General features: G+C 40.1%; 1 protein-coding gene across 1 annotated transcript in view; it reads left to right on the top strand.

Moving 5' to 3' along the window:
* Positions 1-21,452, top strand: part of PREX2 (phosphatidylinositol-3,4,5-trisphosphate dependent Rac exchange factor 2) — a 523,586-nt gene that overhangs the window by 413,648 nt on the left and 88,486 nt on the right. The window contains 2 exon segments of the mRNA XM_030215317.1: positions 1,660-1,877; positions 4,728-4,830. Of these exon segments, the coding sequence (XP_030071177.1) occupies positions 1,660-1,877; positions 4,728-4,830 (321 nt within the window).

Raw genomic sequence — 21,452 nt, forward strand, 5'->3', positions numbered from 1 at the left:
ACAAATATATTGAACAGAATCGGCCCCAGCACCGATCCTTGAGGCACTCCACTACTCACCTTTCGCTCCTCCGAGCGAATTCCATTCACCACCACCCTCTGGCGTCTGTCCGTCAACCAGTTCCTAATCCAGTTCACCACTTCGGGTCCTATCTTCAGCCCATCCAGTTTATTTAAGAGCCTCCTGTGGGGAACCGTGTCAAAAGCTTTGCTGAAATCTAAGTAGATTACGTCCATAGCTCGTCCCTGATTCAATTCTCCTGTCACCCAATCAAAGAATTCAATGAGGTTCGTTTGGCACGATTTGCCTTTGGTAAAACCATGTTGTCTCGGATCTTGCAACTTATTGGCTTCCAGGAAATTCACTATCCTTTCCTTCAGCATCGCTTCCATTACTTTTCCAATAACCGAAGTGAGGCTTACAGGCCTGTAGTTTCCAGCTTCTTCCCTATCACCACTTTTGTGAAGAGGGACCACATCCGCCGTTCTCCAATCCCTCGGAACCTCTCCCGTCTCCAAGGATTATTAAACAAATCTTTAAGAGGACCCGCCAGAACCTCTCTGAGCTCCCTCAATATCCTAGGGTGGATCCCATCCGGTCCCATGGCTTTGTCCACCTTTAGCTTTTCAAGTTGTTCATACACACTCTCTTCCGCGAACGGTGCTCTATCCACTTCAATCTCATTTGTACTTTTTGCAGTCCATCGCGGTCCTTCTCCAGGATTTTCTTCTGTGAAAACAGAAGTATCTATTTAGCAAATTTGCTTTTTCTTCATCATTATCCACATAGCGGTTCGCAGTATCTTTTAGTCTCACAATTCCCTTTTTAGTCATTCTCCTTTCACTAATATACCTGAAGAAAATTTTGCCACCCCTCCTTACATTTCTAGCCATTTGTTCTTCCGTTTGCGCTTTCGCCAGACGTATCTCTCTCTTGGCTTCTTTCAGTTTCATCCGGTATTCCTCCTCGTGTCCCTTTTCTTGAGTTTTTTGTATTTCTGGAACGCCAACTCTTTAGCCTTTATTTTCTCAGCCACTTGCTTGGAGAACCATATCGGTTTCCTTTTTCTCTTGCTTTTATTTACTTTCCTTACATAAAGGTTCATGGCCCTATTTATAGCTTCTTTCAGCCTGGACCACTGTCCTTCCACTTCTTGTATTTCCTCCCATCCCATCAGCTCCTACCTCAGGTATTCCCCCATTTTACTAAAGTCAGCATGTTTGAAATCCAGGACTTTGAGTTTTGAGTGGCCACCCTCCTCTTCAGCTGTCATATCAAACCAAACTGTTTGATGGTCACTGCTGCTCAGGTGGGCACCCACTCGGACATTTGACACATTATCCCCATTTGTGAGTACCAGATCTAGCGTCGCTCCCTCCCTCATGGGTTCTGACACCATTTGTCTGAGCAAAGCACTTTGAAAAGCATTCACGATCTCTTTACTTCTTTCCGATTCCGCAGACAGAACCTTCCAATCTACATCCGGCAGATTGAAATCTCCCAACAACAGCACCTCTCTTTTCTTCCCCAACTTTTGAATATCAGCGATCAGATCTTTATCTAGGTCCTCCAATTGTGTTCACATGTCAGATTTACTAGAAAAACAGTTATCATCACATTAATCCTCTTATTTGTTTTAATTTTTTTTTCGGTTAACAGACAGTGAGATTCAACTCAGACGTGACATGGTCTTTTCCCAAAGTTTGGTAGCCACAGTCTGTGCTTTCTCAGAGCAGCTTCTGGCAGCCTTGAATCAGACATTTGACAGCAGCAAGGAATATGAGATGGAAACTCATGAGGCCAGCAGAAGATGGCTGGAGCAGATAGCTAATGCAGGAGTCCTCATCCACTTCCAGTCCCTCTTGTCACCTAGCCTGGTAAGAAATCTTAAATCTATTGGAACAATAAAGACTCATATCTATTGGTAACAAAGTAAAATTGTGTGGAATTACAGGACTGGAGTTCCATTATATTTTCAGTATCATTTTAAAAAATTTCATTTCTGTTTACTTCCATCCCATTTGTTTTTATTTTAATTCTTAACTTTTCCATTGTGTCAACAGGGTTTGGTTAAGGTTCATGATAATGAGATTCACCTGAGTTAATTTTTAAGAGCAGAATAGGATTCTAGCAAAGGTTTTCTGAAATTTAGACAATGCCTAGTAAAGCAGACTGGTCTTATGTCTCCAACTTGGTCCTCTGTTCATGGTGTTCCCCAGGGCTCCCTTCTTTCCCTCATCCTGATCAATTTAATGATGGCTCCACTAGGTAGTTTACTGGAATCCAGAGGTTTTAATACCTTTATGAATGCCAATGATGTTACCATTTACATCCCGTTTATAGACAATATAGTTGAAATCTTGCCTACTATCAAATCCAGTTTGAATCTGGTTTGAACCCTGGGCTGCTGATTTCAAATGAAAATGAAACAAAGACAAACCAAGTTCCTATCACCATATGGCTATTAGGAACGTCATTATAGATAATATGACTTACCTGTTAGTTACCACTATGAAAACCTTAGGTATAACTATTGACCAGTATTTGTCATTTGAACCTCAGGTGTCTAAGGTGATGTCCAGTGTCTTTAGTACATTGTGGAGGCTGAAGCGATTGAGACCTTTATTTCAGAATTCAATCTTCCATTCTTTGGTCCAAACACTAGTACTCTCTAAAGGGCCCTTTTACTAAGCCATGGAAGGGCTGAGTGAGTAGCGCGTGCTAAAATCAGCATTACTGCAGGAGACATTGCAGGCAGTAACCGTCAGCGTGCCCACATTAGCGCATTGCATGGTTACTGCGTGGGTAGTGTGTGAGCCCTTACTGCTAAGTCAATGGGTGGTGGTAACGGTTCAGGCTATAAATAGGTGCATGCTAGTTTTAATATTAGCGCAGGCCCATTAAAAAATTGCTTTTTCCCCAGCAGCAGTAAAAAGTGGCCCAGAGGGTGCCCAAGAGACACGACCACACTACCACAGGCCACTTTTTACCGTGGCTTAGTAAAAGGGCCCCTAAGTTTGACTATTGTAATGCCGTTTGCTCAAGTTTAAAGTACTCTTACGTCAAGAAATTTCAATCAGCGCAGAACACCACTGCCCGTCTTGTTTGTAGAGTTCCTCATTATACCAAGGCAACTCCTCTCTTGGCTAAATTACACTGGCTTTCTATTTACCTTTATACTTTTTGTATGGTTTATTACCTTGCTACATGCAAAACCTGACAGAACTGTGTTTACGAAATGCTTTTCCTACATCTATGGACTATCTCATCCTTCATTACCCAAGTTGTAAGAAGCTTCATTATATCTATTCATAATTCAGGCTTTACCTATCAATGTACGAAGATATGGAATTCTGTGCCTAATCTATTAAGATACATTACCAATTACCTCTTATTTTGTAAACTGTTGAAAGCTTTTGTAGTTAGTAAATCCCTTACTCACATGAGTAATTCTTAGCTCTCGGGCATGCTTGGAACCCTGCTCTTGTTATTAAATAATAGTGAAGTTTATGTATTGTATTATTACTACGTATGCTAACACTAATTGTATTGTACTTTTTGCAAATGTTTATTATTAGCCATATTGAACCCAAATTTGTTTGGGATATTGTGGGATATAAATGTCATAAATAAATAAATAAAAAATAAATAGTGTTATAGAGTTTTCTGAAAAAGTATTAATCTCAATGCCATCTTGATATTTGTCCAGCATACCTATTTATAGAATCGCACTAAGTACATGGTTTTATGGTGCCAATTTTTAAGGCACCATATATAGAATTTCTCCCTGAGTGAAAAAATACTTTCTCCTATTCTTTTTAAAAGTATTACCATGTAACTTCATGGAATGTCCCCAAGTCTTTGAAAGAATATACAATTGATTCACATCCACCCGCTCTACTCCACTCATAATTGTGTAGACCTCTATCATATCCTCCTCTGAACCATCTCCAAGCTGAAGAACCCTAACCACTTAAGTCTTTCCTCACAGGAAATTATTGACACAGTGCATAAAGTTAATACACTTGCTGAGTTATTAAAAATATAATTTGATTATTAGAGCCATGGCAGGTTACATCTATAATATAGCTTACCGCTGTTTGTGTAGTACATGGAATAGGAGCCTAATAAAAGCAAATAAAATTTTTGCCACTGTTGGGAATCAGTGGTAGTCCAGTGTACCTGAATGTAACTCACCTTGAGCTACTACTGAAAAAGGTCTAAGCGAAATCTAAAAAAACAAAAATCTATTATTTGGTTTCAATTTGCTGTTTTCAGGTTTACCTCATTTATTGAATTTATGTTTATATTTGGTCATTTTACTATTGTTATGCTGTTAAAAACATTGTAAGTTTCATGTTAAACTGTACCTGCTGTACATCACCTTGGGTGAATCTCTTCATAAAGGCGCTTAATAAATCCCAATAAATAAATTAGTTTGATTCTCCACCTTAGGGCGTCTTTTACTAAGGTGCACTAGCGTTTTTAGCTCACGCTAAAAATCAGCTGACACTAAATGCTGAGATGCATGAAGGAATATAAGAGGTGCCTCAGTGTTTAGCGCAAGATAAAAATGCTAGCGCACTTTAGTAAAAGACCCCCCTTAATGATGTAATATTTGCCTAAGTATAGTGTAAGTTTATTATAATATGTTATGGCATCTGGTAGGGAATAAGGCTTCAATACAATAATCACAGTTTCTCTTTATTCTGTATCCTATTTTCTAGACAGATGAACAAGCCATGCTAGAAGACACCCTGGTAGCATTATTTGACCTTGAAAAGGTTACATTTCATTTCAGACAATCAGAACATGAACCACTAGTTGCAAGTAAGTGTAAGTCTATAATAAATTGTTCACTTTAAGGTGTATATGTGTATTCATGCTGTCTCTAGCTGTTTTTCACTGTTTTCTGTATTGTAATGGTTTGGCTATTTTTGACTGCATTGATTTCCTTGTACTTTTAAAACTTGAATAAAGCTTTTCAACTAAAAAAAAAGGAATGGCATATTTCCAATAATTGTTTATTATATGACAAAGAAAATAACTATAAGCTTTGCTTGCTAAGTCAGATGGCATTTATTTGTCCCTTGAACATTTTGTATATTAAACTTTAAGCAACTATATTAAAATATATTACTATCCTGTAGAACTGTATTTTAGCAATAACTGACATTTTACTTAAAAATAAAGTAGGCTAATTGTAAGTGGTGACAGTTCATGTTTTAATGTAAACATTGTTTCGGCTTTTAAATTAATAAGTGTATTCGGACCCATATACATATATTGAGCAGCACTGAACACATGTGTTATACAGTGGCTGCCATGGAGACCTTTTACCAAGCTGAGGTGTCCCATGGTAATTTTACAATCTATGTGCTCACACCACACGTTAAAAAATAAATTAGATTTTTTTTTGTGTGGAGGGAACATGTCTGGGGGTGGAGAGTGGGCATTTCTACACTAATCAGTTAGCACCTCAGTGGCGGTAGGCCTCATTCAGTAATCTTTTTAATGGCCATGTGTCATGTGGCCATTAATGCAAGAAACTGGAAATTGGCTATTTTCGGCCAAGGGAACAAATGGTCTTAGCGAGCAGGAAAGACCTACGTAAGGGCGCACTCAGGGAGTCTTTTACTAAAGTTTAGCTCAAGTTATCTGCAGCAGGTCCCATTTTATTCCTGCACCTTTGTAAAAGGAGCCCTAAACAGCTTATCTGGATAGTGGCTAAAGCTAATTGTTGGTGCCACTTGTACTCCCCCTTCATCTTCTCCTTTACTTTATGGATAGTGTCAGGGTGGTTAGACGTATTTTCAACCCCATTCTATCCATGTGAAGGGCAACTCTATAACTTGACTCCTGCGTTTATGTGCCCCTGATGTATGTGTGTGTAAGTGTTCAGATTAATAGCACTTATGCACATAAGTGTACACTTGCCCATGAAAGTGCCAGCAGGGTGCTTAAGCACTATTCTGGAACAACCCTTCTAAGTGGCATAGAGCAAGATTCTATATGTGGCACCTACAAAATCAACGTTGATAAAAACCTGCTTAAGCAGTATTCTATAAGCTGTGCTTAAAGTTCTGCGTGGTTTATAGAATTAACACATAACTGTTGAAGTCAGGTGTAAATGTAGGTGCCACCGTTTGCACCAACGAAAACGTGTTGCCAATGCACACGCTTAAATTTACATGTGAAGCACCATTATTTTTCAATTATATGAGTAAATCAAAACCACATCCCCGATCTATCCCAAAATGCCCATGACCCTCCTATTTCTGCACCCTCTTTTTTGAGTTGTGCGTAAATTTTAGGCACAGATCCCACCCATTATTCCCAATTAAATCTAATTAGTGCCAATAATTGCTTGTTAAAAAGCCAATTATTGACACTCGTTGCTCCTTATTCTATTAAATTACATTTGCAAATTGGGATTGTGACTAAATGTACATGCGCAATTTTTGCTGACGTTTACAGAATCAGTGGGATAGGGCCAGATTCTATATATGACATCTGAAAAACCTGTGCAGAAAGAATTTCCGCCTAAGCGTATTCTATAAGTGGTGCCTAGATTTAGGTGCGGTATATAGAATACTCTAGTTGATATCCCAGTGACTAAAACTACACTTCTCCATTTATACCAATGAAAATGTGGCATAAATCCTGGCACGAAGATTTAGGCACAGGGGGCTATATTCTATAACAATGCACGCAAATTTTGGAATGCCCACGAAACACCCATTTCCTCGCCCATAACCATGCCTCTTTTTGCTTGTGTGCTTTAGAAGTTAGGTGCACTGTGTTATAGAATACACTTAGGGGTTCTTTTACTAAGATGCACTGAAAAATGGCCTGCGGTAGCATAGGTGTGGGTTTTGGGCTCGTGCAGAATCATTTTTCAGGTCACCTGTAAAAAAGGCCTTTTTAAACTTTTTACCAAAAATGGATGTGCGGCAAAATGAAAATTGCCGCTTGTCCATTTTGAGTCTGAGATCTTACCACCGGCCATTGGCCTAGCAGTAAAGACACGCTGTAACCGGGCGGTAATGACCTATGTGCGTCAAATGCCACTTGGCAAGCATAGCTGATGCGCGCCAAAAAATAAAAAATATTTTTGGGTGTGTGTAGCAGACACATGCCAAAAATGAAATTACCACAAGGGCCACGTGGTAGCCGGGCAGTAACGTGGAATTGGTGTGCATTGGGCACGCATAGGTGCTTACGCGGCTTAGTAAAATGGCCCCTTAGTGAGTTGTAAATTATTCTAATTATTTCCAATTAGTGCTCATTATTGCTTAATAAGTGCTGTTATCAATGCTAATTAGCTTGTTAAGCCAATTAAGTTATGTGTGTTGTTATAGAATACGCCTGGATTTTGACATAGATCTCTAGGCGCACTATGTAGAATCCAGAGGATAGGATGTAATTGCAAGGGAGCGTGTTCATGGGCAGAGCATGGGTGGTACATGGATGGGGCTCCCACTTACACACCATAACTTACCGAATACTGTAAGTAATGCACATCCCTACCACATTTTTGTGATTGCAGTTACGCCAGGTCTATGGCTGATATGACCGTAGACACTTACATATAAAGTGTGCAGATACTGGATTCTGCTAGTATTCTGTAACAGAAGTGCCTAGATGGCATTATAGAATAGGTTCTCAACAGGTTACATGGGGGCTGCTAAATGGCGGTGCCCACTTATAGAATTGTGTCCACAGTGGCTGACTGTACACAGCTAATGGCATTATACATTTACTAGCCACTGGTGAACATATAACTCTGATTGATAATTGAGTGCATATATACAGTATTTTATGATTAAATGCTTAACTATTGAATCAGAATTTTGCAAATGTTAAAACTTATTTTCAAAAGTATTTCTCCATGCTATACCTATTGCAAAGAAATATCTGAAACTGAGGGCATTATAAGTCATTAGAGTCAAGCCTATGTGATGTAGCTTACAATGCACAAGTTTTAATTCCCTTCAGATGTTGTATTCATAAGCTTTGCTGTCCGATTTTGAGAAGAAAGCATGTTTCATAATTTCAGTTTTGAAGAATCAGGTTCAATAGTATCAAAATATAAGAGATTTCCATTCTGAATGATGCACAGTAGGGGCCTATTTTTTAACAGCTCCTGGGCACCCGTTATTGAGCATTAGCATAACTTTGTATTGTTATCACTGTTCCCTCTAAGCCGACCAGGAAGCCTCCAACTGCATTTTTGCTACTAGGGGGTGGTGCTTCGATATTGTGTTTTCAATTGCTAAGGACAAACAGGTTCGCTGGAGTCCTGCAGAACTTGCCTGTCTCTCACTATTGAAAATGTGATAGTGGAACAGCACCCCCCACTGGCAGAACTGCAGGTGGAGGACTCCCACTTGGCTTAGAGAGAACAATGCAGGTGCCTAAAGGTAGCAGGGACACAGGCAACTTAGAGCATTCTGTAAGTTACGCATGTAAGTGGTAGCTCCATTCATGCATATGTCCCCCTTGTATTTACATACCATGGGGCCCTTTTACTAAGCCGCTGTAAAAGGTGGCCTGCGGTAGTGTAGGTGCATGTATTGGGCAAGCGCTTGGCCAGTTTTTACCGCATCTACAAAAAAATGGCTCTTTTTTAATGGGACGGGAAAAGGGCCTGCAGTAAAAATGAAACCAGCGCATGTCCAAAACTGGCCTGAGCCCTTAATGCTACCCATTGATTTAGCAGTAAAGGCTCACGTGCTACAGGCGTGGTGACAGGTCAGCACGCGCCAAGTGCCAATTACTACGAGAACCAGTGTGCGTAGGAGGAAATAAATAAATAATTCATCCACACGTTATGGGCGTGCACCAAATCTGAAGTTACCACCAGGAGGGCGCGCTGACCCGGCGGTAGTCTCATTTGGGCATGCACTGCACGCACATACAGCGTACTGCGGCTTAGTAAAAGGGCCCCTATGTAAGTTAGGTGTTCTATTACAGAATAACACTTAGTCACCACATGTAAGTGCTAGTATTCTAGACATTTTAACATGCAAGGCACATGTAACTGCAGCTGCCTGCATTAGAGAATTGCCTTTCATGTTGCATTGTTCTCCTCTGCAACTGACTATAGACAACTTATTTAACTTTTGCTTTAAGATTTCCTAATAAATAAACCATAAACCATTATATAGAATTTTGAGTTTTCAAGATGAGATCATATGTCTCCTAGACAAATAAAGCCACTATCCTGCTTATTTTCGAACGAGAAGGCTGGCCATCTTCCGACACAAATTGGGAGATGGCCGGCCATCTCCTGAAGCTGGCCAAATCGGTATAATCGAAAGCCGATTTTGGCCGGCTTCAACTGCTTTCCGTCGCGGGGCCGGCCAAAGTTAAAGAGGGCGTTTCGGCAGGGTATGGAAGGCGGGACGGGGGCATGGTTACGAGATGGCCGGCTTCGGACGATAATGGAAAAAAGAAGGCTGGCTCTGACGAGCACTTGGCCGGCTTCTCTTGGTCCATTTATTTTTAGGACCAAGCCTCCAAAAAGTGCCCAAATGACCAGATGACCACCGGAGGGAATCGGGGATGACCTCCCCTTACTCCTCCAGTGGTCACCAACCCCCTCCCACCCAAAAAAAAATTTTAACATTTTTTTGCCAGCCTCTATGCCAGCCTGAAATGTCATATCCAGCTCCATGACAGCAGTATGCAGGTCGCTGGAGCAGTTTTTAGTGGGTGCAGTCACTTCAGGCAGGTGGACCCAGGCCCATCCCCCCCCCTACGTTTTACACTTGTGGTGGTAAATGGGAGCCCTCCAACCCCCCCCAAAACCCATTGTACCCACATGTAGGTGCCCCCCTTCACCCCTAAGGGCTATGGTAGTGGTGTACAGTTGTGGGGAGTGGGTTTGGGGGCTCAGCACACAAAGTAAGGGAGGTATGCACCTGGGAGCTATTTTTGAAGTCCACTGCAGTGCCCCCTAGGGTGCCCGGTTGGTGTCCTGGTATGTCAGGGGGACCAGTGCACTACAAAAGCTGGCTCCTCCCATGACCAAATGCCTTGGATTTGGCCGGGTTTGAGATGGCCACCATTAGTTTCCATTATCGCTGAAAACCAATGCTGGCCATCTCTAAAGCCGGCCCAAATGTTGATATTTGGCCTTCTCCGACCGTATTATCGAAACGAAAGATGGCCAGCCATCTTGTTTCAATAATACGGTAGGGACGCTGCTTTACGGGGCCGGCCTTGAAGATGCCCGCCCATATATATGGCCGGCCCTGTTTGATTATGCCCCTCCATGTGGTCTTGATAAAAGATAGCTCTACTTATAAATCCTTCTATAGAGTAGCGGCTTCTACTATTTCATATCAGAAAGCAGAAGAACGGCACTGCGACCGATGTTTTACAAACCCCTGTTGTCTTATCAGAGGGAACACGATGTGAAGGAAATCACCAATGAGATCAATCAAAGCCTCCAAATTATGCACTCCTGGGCTGATGCATTCCAGCTAAAACTCAACGCAGAAAAAACACAATGTCTTATTCTCGCCTCACAACACAACACAAGTAATTTCACCACTATGTCCACACCAAACTTGTCTCTTCCAGTCTCAAATAATCTGAAAATCTTGGGAGTTACCATTGACCGAAACCTCACACTCCAAACCCATGTGAAGAATACAACGAAAAAGATGTTCCACTCCATGTGGAAACTCAAACGAGTAAAACCTTTCTTTCCGAGATCTATTTTCCGTAACCTAGTACAATCAATGGTGCTAAGTCACCTGGACTACTGGAACGCACTATACGCAGGCTGCAAAGAACAGACTATTAAGAAACTTCAAACAGCCTAGAACACTGCAGCCAGACTCATATTTGGCAAAGCAAAATATGAAAGCGCAAAACCCCTAAGAGAAAGACTTCACTGGCTCCCACTCAAAGAGTGTATCGCGTTCAAGATCTGCGCGATTGTTCATAAAATCATCCATGGAGATGCCCCGAGCTACATGTTAGACCTCGTAGACCTGCCTCCATAGTGGTGAAATTACTTGTGTTGGAAAAACGGAAGGTGGTAGCTAACAGCTGGGAGGGACTGAATAGTGATGGAGAGTAGAGGAGAGAGAGACAGAGAGACAATGGGCATTGCAGGCACTGCTGGATGATAGGGGTATGAGGTATGTGGAGAAACAGAGGAGATATTGGTTGCAGGGAGAGACAGAGAGGAGGTGAGAGAGGCAGAAGTAAAACTGCATGGGGGGAAGAAGGGGCAATGCTGGATGGTGGGGGTAAGGGAAAGAGACAGAGATGAGATACTTTATGGTGGTAGGGGTGAGAAAGAGAGACAAGAGAGGGGATGCAGGATGGCAGGTGTGAGAGAAAGAAGAGAGGTAATGCTGGATGGTGGTGGGAGAGTGAGAGAGAAGATACTGGATTGCAGGTGATAGAAATAGAAACAGAGGAGATGCTGGATGACAGGGGTAGAGAGGGGAGATGCAATGCTGGATGGTGGTGGGAGAAAGAGAGACAGGAAACATGCTGGATGGCAGGTAATAAAAACAGAAAAGGAGGAGATGCTGGATGGCAGAGGTGAGGAGAGAGGAGACGCTGAATGGTGGTGGGAGAGATGAAGAAGCTAGTGAAAGACTGAAGAATAAGAGAAAAGAGAATGGTAGGGCCAGAGTGAGGAAAAGAGATGAAAACCTGTAGGTAGATGCAGTAAACAAAAAGGGAGATGGAAGACAGGATAATATGAGTGAAATCTGAATGACTAGGTAACAAAAAATGGAAGAAAGCTGAAAGGAACAGATTAGTGTTGATGTTAGTTGTTATGGAAGAGGTGAAGAAGACAGAAGAGAAAAAAATGGCACTTGGAGAGGAGACCCATGGAAAGAGAGTTAAAAGAAAACAGAGAAGCAGTAACCAGAGACCAGGACCAACGCAATTAGAACAGGCAGACAGCAAAGGTAGAAAAAAGAATTTTATTTTTAATTTAGGATGAAGTAATGTGGCAGCCATGTTAGTCCACTTTAAAAGTTAATAAATAGTTACAAAAATTAAAAAAAAAAATAAGGTGACACATTTGTATTGGATTAAATACATTGTTGTGACTAGCTTTCGGAGATCAAAACCTAATTCTCCAGGTCAGGACAGTATGCTCGTTCTGACTTAAAGGAGTTTTTGGCCTCTGAAAACTAGCCAAAAAGTCAAATAAGAAGATATCAGCTTATTTTTTGGTTTTGTTTTATTTGCTAATTTTGGTCATTAATAAAAGGAGCTCATTGTGAACACTATCCACCCTAAAAGGGTGTTTTGTGGCTCTACATGAGAATTGTGGTATTATGATCCCTTGTTTCATATTGTTGACGGTCTGCATTTTTCGTATGGGTGGTATATTGGTGTATTAGGTTCTGCCCAGTGTAATATTTATGGTACAGTAAGGTTATGAGTGTGTTTTTGCACAAAGTTGTGCATAGTGTTTTGCAGTTGAGCAATTGTGGTTATGCTTTGAGCAACCACTTTATTGTTTGACATATGATACATATCTAATATCTTAATTTAATAAAAGGTATTAATTGTGATTATTTTATTTTTACTTATTTTTTTCTGTATGTTGTCAGACAATTATGGATGTAAACCCCTCCCCTGGCCCCACCCCTAACACCGCCCCCTTTAGCCTCCCCAAACAGTTGGGCCACCGACCGCCTATGCCTACCTCCCAGAAATGCTAAAAGATCAGCCCACAAATTCCTTGATCTACACTTCCCCAACTGCAAAGGAATAAAGTACAAGCTAACACATGCGACTAGCTTCTCCTACATGAGTATGCAGCTATGGAACGCACTGCCAATTGACTTGAAAACGATTAACGAAATAACTAACTTTTGTAAATCACTGAAAACCTAGCTCTTCAACAAGGCCTACAATGAGAATCAATAGCTTATTATAACACCCTACCACTTCACTCTATTCTGATAGTCATCTTTCTTTAACTTTGTTCAGCTCTTTTTTCCTTATCTATGATCTTGTTTTTTTTTTTTTAATTTATTTATAGTTTTATTATACATTTAACAAGGTAATCCTTGCATAGAAACACAGGCAAATAATATACATCATAACGTTCTCATCCAATGTTTTACCAGTTTCATACCAAAGAAGAAAAACATCAAAAAAGAGAAATCTTACAATGGACAGGAAAGTTACCAATTAACTATACTTTAAAACAGAAAATAGTTTAACCTTTCTTAGACCCCAATAATGAGGGGGGAGTGATAGAGTCAGAGAAGTTTCAAAGAAAATAAACAATATTATTAAGTAAAAGCTGTCCTATACTCCAGGTTATTTATATTACTTCAACTGCTTCATTTCTAGAAACGATTTCAGTTGTTCCGGTGAAAAGAAAGTATATTTGTTTTGACCTAACTTAACTACACACTTAGATGAATATGCTAAGAAGAAAGAGCCACCAATATCAATTGTCTTCTGCTTCAAAGCAAGAAATGCTTTTCTTTTTTGTTGTGTTTGTTTAGTCACGTCTGGATAAATCCAGACCTTAGATCCACAAAATTGAGCCTTAACATTGCGAAAATATAATCTTAATATGTTATTATAATCCTGTTCAAATACAAGGGAAATTAACAATGTAGCTCTATCAAGTATTATTTCTGAAGATTGTTCCAATATGTCAGAGATGTTTTGTAAGTCAGGAGTAATGTTTTCCGTTCCTCGCAATTCCCCTTTTGGTTTAGGAATAAAGTAAATTTTGTTCACCGGAGGAATAGCTTCCAGGGGAATTTTGAGAATCTCATTCAGGTATCTTCTAAATGTATCTATCGGGGTTACCAGACGGAGCTTAAGCCGTCTGTTATAGTTCTCTAATTGTTCAATTTTTCTTCTCATATCCATATTATCTTTGACAAACATAACCTTAAACTCCTTAAACAATTCTACTTCTTTTCCAAGATCAGACACTTGCTTTGTTAAGTTCTCTTTAACAGATTCAACAGTTGCTTTTAGCTCTTCAAACTTGGCATTTAAATTTACCACGTCACCTGAAGTTTTTTGCAGTGTAGTATTCATCCGGTCCAACATCACCCCAATTGTTTCCAGTGTTACCTCCGGGTTTTTCACTGAAGGAAACCAAGTTCCTTCAGGCTTCAGAGTCGATTTTTGCATGCCCAGGTCCTCGCTGGTTGCCCCTTCCGATACACTTCTGGGATTGGCGGGGTTTCCCTCCAGGGACGCCGTCGACGCTGAACTCGGAGGAATCAGCAGCGTAGATGGTGATGAAAGGGAGGTTTCTTCTCCCAGCGGGGATCGCGCTTCTCCGGGAACTCCCGCTATGGGATCCTCCTCCCTCTGGGACCTGGAAAAACCGGAGAAGTACCGCTCAAGAGACGCTTGGGCCGGGGAAGACGTCGAGGTAGGCTGAGGAACTAACCTTAGCTTCCCCTTTCTTTTGGAATGAGGCATTTTTTTAAAAAGAAGAATAATTCCTCCCCAAACGCTCTGAGCTCTCTATCGTCCAACCGGTTAGGCAGCCATTTTGACACGCCCCCGAACCCATCTATGATCTTATTATAACACCAAATGTACCTGTCTCCTGGAATGGCAATGCCATAACAGGTTTTTGTAAGCCACATTGAGCCTGCAAATAGGTGGGAAAATGTGGGATACAAATGCAATAAATAAATAAACAATGTGTGGGCTTCCTTTATGATCATCCTGTTGTATTTATTATTTCTGTTCTTTGGAATGCTTGATGGTTTCCACTTGGCATAACTGAAGACATCAGTGTACCTTCAATCAAAAGGCTTTCTGCCTACTTAGCTTGCTAGTCTAGACAAAAAAGAACCGTGCTTCCTTTTTAAGAAGGAAGAGTTGAGATGTGTGAGGAAATCAGGATCAGCATCAATTTCATCGCAACCTTTTCTTCAGTTAAGAGAGACATCTGGTACACTAAGGAAAAGGAAGCTTACTGTGACAGAATTTTAAGTAGCATGTTCAACAAATCTGTTGTCTTAGCTAATGAGCTCTTTAATTAGTGCTGCCATTCACTGAATGGTATTACAGTCGTGTATCAGTTTCTGGGCAAACTAACTAGTATGTTTTCTTTTTTTATTTAAAAAAAAAAAAAATTAGCAGTGTTCAGATCCAGCAGAGAGAAATTTATACCATCAGGGCTGATTTCACTCCAAGCTGTTTTGATAAATAGCCTGCAAACTCATCTCTTGTTTCATTTGGCGAGAAAGTACTTTAAGCCATTATCCCCGTAGAAGGGAGAATGTGGTCATTACAGTCACACAGACACGTTCAGGTGTAGAGAATAAGTTCTGTGGATGCTAAGGGGTCCTTTTACTAAGGTGCGCCGAAAAATGACCTGCGCTGGTGTAAACGCACGTATTGGATGCATGCAGGTCCATTTTTCAGCATGCCTGTAAAAAAGGTCTTTTTTTGGGGGCCAAAAATGGACGTGCGGCAAAATAAAAATTGGCGTATCCATTTTGGACCTGAGACCTTACCGCCTGCCACCCATTGATTTAGCGGTAAGGTCTCACACATTAACCGGGTATTAATGGTCTACGTGCGTAGAATGAAGGATTACAGCCCAGTTTCTGCTGCATGCTGGAAAATAAAAATTATTTTCCGGCGCACGTAGTAGACGTGTAAAAATCAAAATTGTCGCCCGGGCTACGTGGTAGCCAGCCGGTAACTTTGAATTGATGCGCGTTCTGCACGCGTAGGCGCCTATGTGGCTTAGTAAAAGGGCCCCTAACTGTTGTTCAACAGTCTTATTATTATCTTCATTATTTAGGGGGCTCTTTTACAAAAGGCGCGGGAGGGCTAACACACAGATAGCACACACACAATCAGCATTACTGCTGGGGTAGCCTGTGCACCTGGCGGTAATTATTTTCTATTTTCTACCACAGGGGGCGTTCCTGGTGGCAATCAGCAGTGCCACCCGCATTGGCGCACGCTGCTTGGTTACCGCGTGGGTGGCGGTAAGGGCTCAAGCTGTAAATAGGTGCACACTAGTTTTAATATTAGTGCATGCCCATTTCCTGGTCCATTCAAAAATAGCCCTTTTCCCAGCCATGGTAAAAAAATGGCCCAGCGCACGTCTAAGAGACGCAGCCACACTACCGCAGGCCACTTTTTACCACAGCTTTGTGATTACAGTATCCAAATATGAGCATTATATGTACTCAGGTCAATGTTCAAAAGGACATAAAGTCCATACCAACCACAAAAATGGTCTTTTTTAGAACATTTTTTTTTAGAAAACAACAAAGCAGCTGGATATATAATTCTGGATGTATAAATTGTTCTATACACAACAAAGGAGAGAGGCAAACTGGTCCGCAAGTAAAAATAAAGTCCCAAAAGGAAAATGGACCCAGTGAAGGGAAGCTATACTGATAGAATAAAAAATATTATAAAACTAAAAGAATAAAATACCCAACATAGCCATGTTTTGCCCATATGGCTGTACCAGGGGTAATTAGCTGCAAAGAAAATAAATGAATCTGAATGAATACAACATGTATAACAAAAATAAGTAAAATACAATATCAGTAAATAAATAAACAAAGGGGCCCTTTCACTAAGCTTTGGCAAAATCTGGGCTCAGTGCCGGCTAACACAGGACTTTCCTCTTAACAAACCCTGATACAGAAAGCAAACAGCTATCCAGGAAAACCATTTTTCTGGAAAATTCTTACTGTTGTACAGAAACAGAAAGAAATAATATTAATAGTAATAATATGAAGTGAAGAGTGACAGTTCTCATGGACCCTTTTACAAAGGAAAGGGAGGGCCTCTGTGTGTACAGTGAGTGCCAGATCTGCACTACCAACTGGCTAGTACATGAGCCGGGCGGTAATTCTGAATTTGGTGCCCGCTGAATCCCACGGTAGAAAATAACTTTCTATTTTTTTAATTGTATTTATTTATTCTTTTAAATTGTATAGCTCACAACAAATGAGATACTATAGAAATTGGCAATTTATTCAATGCAAATGACACATAGCAATATAAACAGGAAAAAGAAAAACACTTTCGTCCACAATATTGTTGGATCCAAGAATTAAGAATATATAATTCAAGAAAAAAAAAATATATATATATATCATTCGATTATCGCATACCCATACAGTGTTCCCCAGCCTGTCTATTCAGTGTTCGTTTGAGACTATACTATGACATTTATTCCTTCTTTAGCTACAAGAAAATCCTCCAATTGTTTAGGTTCAAAAAATTGAAGTTGTTTACCATGAAATAACACGAAACATAAACAAAGAAATTTCAATACAAAATTGGCGCCTAAGGCCAAAATCCTTGGTCAAAAGGCCAAAAAGGCCTTACGCCTTTTCTGTGTTTCCTTTGAGAGATCGGGAAATATCTTACCTTTAGAACCAAAAAAACAACGTATCTAAATGTCTAAATGAAAGCTTCAGTACAGTGTTGCAATCCATCTCCAATGCAAAAGATACCACCATAGTAGTTCTCTGCGTAATTACTTCCAATGATGATTCCAAAAAGGAAGTTCATACCATCTCCAGCTTGATCTGGAGGAATCTTTCTATTTTCTACCACGGGCCGCTTACCCAGTGGGAAACAGCAGTTGGCACATGCCGCATTATATTGCTATGTAAATGGGTGGTGGTAAGGGTTCAGGCTGAAAATGGATGCACACTGGTTTCAATTTTAGCGCACGTCCATTTTCTGGTCCCTTAAAAAAGGTCCTTTTTCCTAGACTCTGTAAAAAATGGCTCAGTGCATGCTCAAATGATGCACTCGCACTACCGCTGGCCACTTTTTACCGTGGCTTAGTAAAAAGACCCCTTAGTTTTCTGACTTTGGCACCAATGTCCTTAGTCAAGCGGAGTAAAGTAAATGAATAAATGAGCCTACACACAAGCTCTCATTTTAACTCCTACATATCTCCTTGAGCTTTCCACCATATGTAAAGTGACCAATAGTGTTCAAAGAAAATCTTTCTGTATATAAATCATTATTCTGTGCTGCACACAACAGTTGCCCACAATGAAACTTCAACATTCTATTTAAAGCCTTTGGGGCCAATATTCAGACCACAGGAATTAGCTGGGCTAACTCTCACAGTCCACGGTGATGCCGGATATTCAATGCTGGGACATTTCTGGTGACTGGCATTGGATATCTGGTCTATTTTTGGCCAGTTTGAACTTAACTGGTCAAGCTGATATTCAGTGCTGGCCAGTCAAGTTCAAACTGGCCAAAGAAATACCAGGTAGGCACGTGGCCAAACATGGCCACCAAGCTCATGCTGAAAATCGGGGGATAGCCAGTTGCTGAAAACACACCTCTTCCAACTAGCCTACCCGAACGACCCAACTTAAGTTTAGTATCTAAACCACACCACTAATCCACACCACTAACATTAACCATACCTTAATCCTGCCCCCATATTTTGTCATCTTATCATTTTCTATACAACTTGCTTATCTCTGTAAAACGTTGCATCCATATATTGTGTTATCTCTGTAATACCTGTACCTATTCATTGTAAGCTGCACTGAACATGCTATTGAGCGGGAAAGAGCGGGGTATAAATGCTGCAAATAAATAAATAAATATTATGCAATATAACCCACTAGCTGCTAACCACAAATTTTCAGTGAGTCATGGCTGGCCATGTCCCGCTGAAAATTCATGGATAGCCGGCTAAGTACCATTTAACTGGCCAGGTGTCATTCCTGGCTGGTTAAATGGATTTTGAATATCAGGGGGTTTGTGTAATGTTTGAATATTCAAATATATACAAAAGACGCTTGTATTCAATCTTTGCAATCAAAGCTGAAATATCACTTATCTGATCTATATGTGCCAAATTATACCTTTAAAATACCATTAACATATAGGAAGTTAGCATAATTTGAAATTACTTGCCTACCAATTTTCTGCAATTCAAGTGTAATGTAGTCAATATAAAAATGCAAAGCAAAGCTGAAATGTCTGACAAACCAGACATTTTAAAACTTATCTTCCCACCAGTGAAATAATGACATCAGGACCTATTCACATGCGTGATTAATAATGCATCTCCTCAAAAGTAATATTAGTGACAGCTTGCCTGAAAAGAGCAATTAAACTGCAAATGTCATGAGGCACTACTTTTTCAAACAGCTGCAATATGCAGCTGCCTATCAGTAATTTGATGAGTTATATTGTATTATTATCTTTCATCTTTTATGCAAAGAGCCTGTGCCCTCTTGTTTGTTCACCTAAAATATCACCACTTGGTTATCTGTCTAAACAAGTACAGAGGAATTATGAAGCCAGTGAAGAAAAACTCACAGGGTATCGAAGATTGCTCTAAGTGGTTGATATGAAGAGTTATCTCATATCTTGGCCACGTTCCCTGTACATGTTGATTGTCAAGATGAGTTTTCCACCCTTGGTTCAAGGTATCTGTAGTCAGAATATTACCATGGTGCAAAGGTTAGGTCAACTGCTAGGTTCGGTTTGTCAGTCCACCAATGCAGGTGTAGAAGTACATAAGCTAGGACATACCGAAAATCCTTCAAGCCCAGTATCCTATGTTCAACAGTGGCCAATCCAGGTAACAAGTACCCGGCAAGATCCCAAAAGAGTAAAACAGAGTTTATGCTGTTTATCCCAGGAATTAGCAGTGGATTTTCTCAAGTCCATCTTAATAATGGCTTATGGACTTTTCTTTTAGAAATGTGTCCAAACCTTTTTATAAACCCTGTTAAGCCAACTGCTTTTACCATATTCTCAGGCAATGAATCCAGAGTTTACCTACACGCTGAGTAAGAAATATTTTCTCTGATTTGTTTTAAATTTACTACATAATAGCTCCATTGCGTGCCCCCTAGTCCTGGTATTTTTGGGAAAACAAGTGATTCACATGTACCTATTCTACTCCACTCTGTATTTTATAGACTTATTTTATCTCGCCTCAGCTGTTTCTTCTCCAAACTGAAGAGTCCTAGCCTTTTTAGCTTTTATTCGTAGAGAAGTCATCCCACCCCCTTTATGATTTTTATCACTCTTCTCTGTACCTTTTCTAATTCTGCTATATATTTTTTGAGAAGTAGTGACCAAAATTACACACAATATCCTTGGCACATTCTAGATGGGTAAAATATTTTTATCTTTATTGTTAAAAATTCTATACTGCTTATAGTAAGACATGTCAGTTCAAAGTGGTTTGAAGTTGAGAGCACTGACCCCATTGGACTTTGAGATCCTGCTGAAGAGGTCATGTTTTTAAATGAGTTAGGGGAATCACATACACAGATGTAGCCATATTTCTTAGCATCTGTAAGAACATTCTGGCCATGATTTTGGGAGCCGACTTTATAGCACAAATATGGGCTATCAGAATCTGGATTCTGTCTTCCGGAAAAAAAACCTTTGGATTTAATATAAAGGAAATGTTGGATGCAGGTAGATTTCTGAAAGTTGATAAGAAATCTCAGAGACTTGAGAATGATGATTGTTTCCTTCAGAAGAGTTAAGACTTGTGACTCTGAATGAGCCATTAGAAGCCAGTTGTCCCATTATAGAAACCTATGTTTGTGAACGTGGGTTCTGGCAAGAACTTTCTTCTGTTTTTTCTCAGGTTGATTCGTATGCATCATTTAGGAGGAATCTTATCTTTTCCAGAAGCGTGTTTTGTTTAAATAATTTTGGGTCTATGTGTATTATGTTTTATTGTAATTCCTGGGAGATTATCCTGGCTTTTTAATTATGTGTTCTGAACCGCTTAGAACTTTGCGGTTATAGCAATATACACATTTATGTTTATCTATTTATTTATACAATCTGATATCCCACAATTATCAAAAAAACTAGTTTTGGTTCAATGTGGCTTTCAATTAGCAAGAGGTATTACAGGGTGATTTTTGGTTGCATGTGTTACAGAACATTAGTGACGTATGAGATTAATCATAAGCTTTTTTAAATAGATATGTTTTTAGTCCTTTTCTGAACTGGAGATAGTTGTTGATGCTTCTTATGGCCTTGGGGACTGAGTTCCACCATTTGGAACCCAGGTAGCTAAACCCAGCTGTGTAGATGGACTTGTAGGTGATGTTGCTGCAGTTGCGTAGGTGTAGTAGTAAGTAGCCCCTGGTTTCTGGGTTTGCGTTCCTTGGTGGTAATTCAATCAGATCTAGCATGTAGTCAGGACACATGCTGAATAGTATTTTGAAGATTAGGGTGCAGGTCTTAAAGAACAATCTAGCCTTAATTGGGAGCTAGTGTAGCATTACAAGTAGTGAAGTTATTCTATCGTATTTTGACTTTTTGAATATTAATCTTGCTGCTGTGTTTTGGATGGTCGGCAGTGATTTTAGCATGCTTTCTTTGCATCCTACATATGTCGCAATTATGTTATGTTGTTAAATTATTATGTTATGTTATTATGTTATATTATGTTATGACACCTTGAGGAAAAACCA

Source organism: Microcaecilia unicolor, chromosome 1 (genome assembly GCF_901765095.1).
Source record: "Microcaecilia unicolor chromosome 1, aMicUni1.1, whole genome shotgun sequence".
NCBI classification, from domain to species: Eukaryota; Metazoa; Chordata; class Amphibia; order Gymnophiona; family Siphonopidae; genus Microcaecilia; species Microcaecilia unicolor.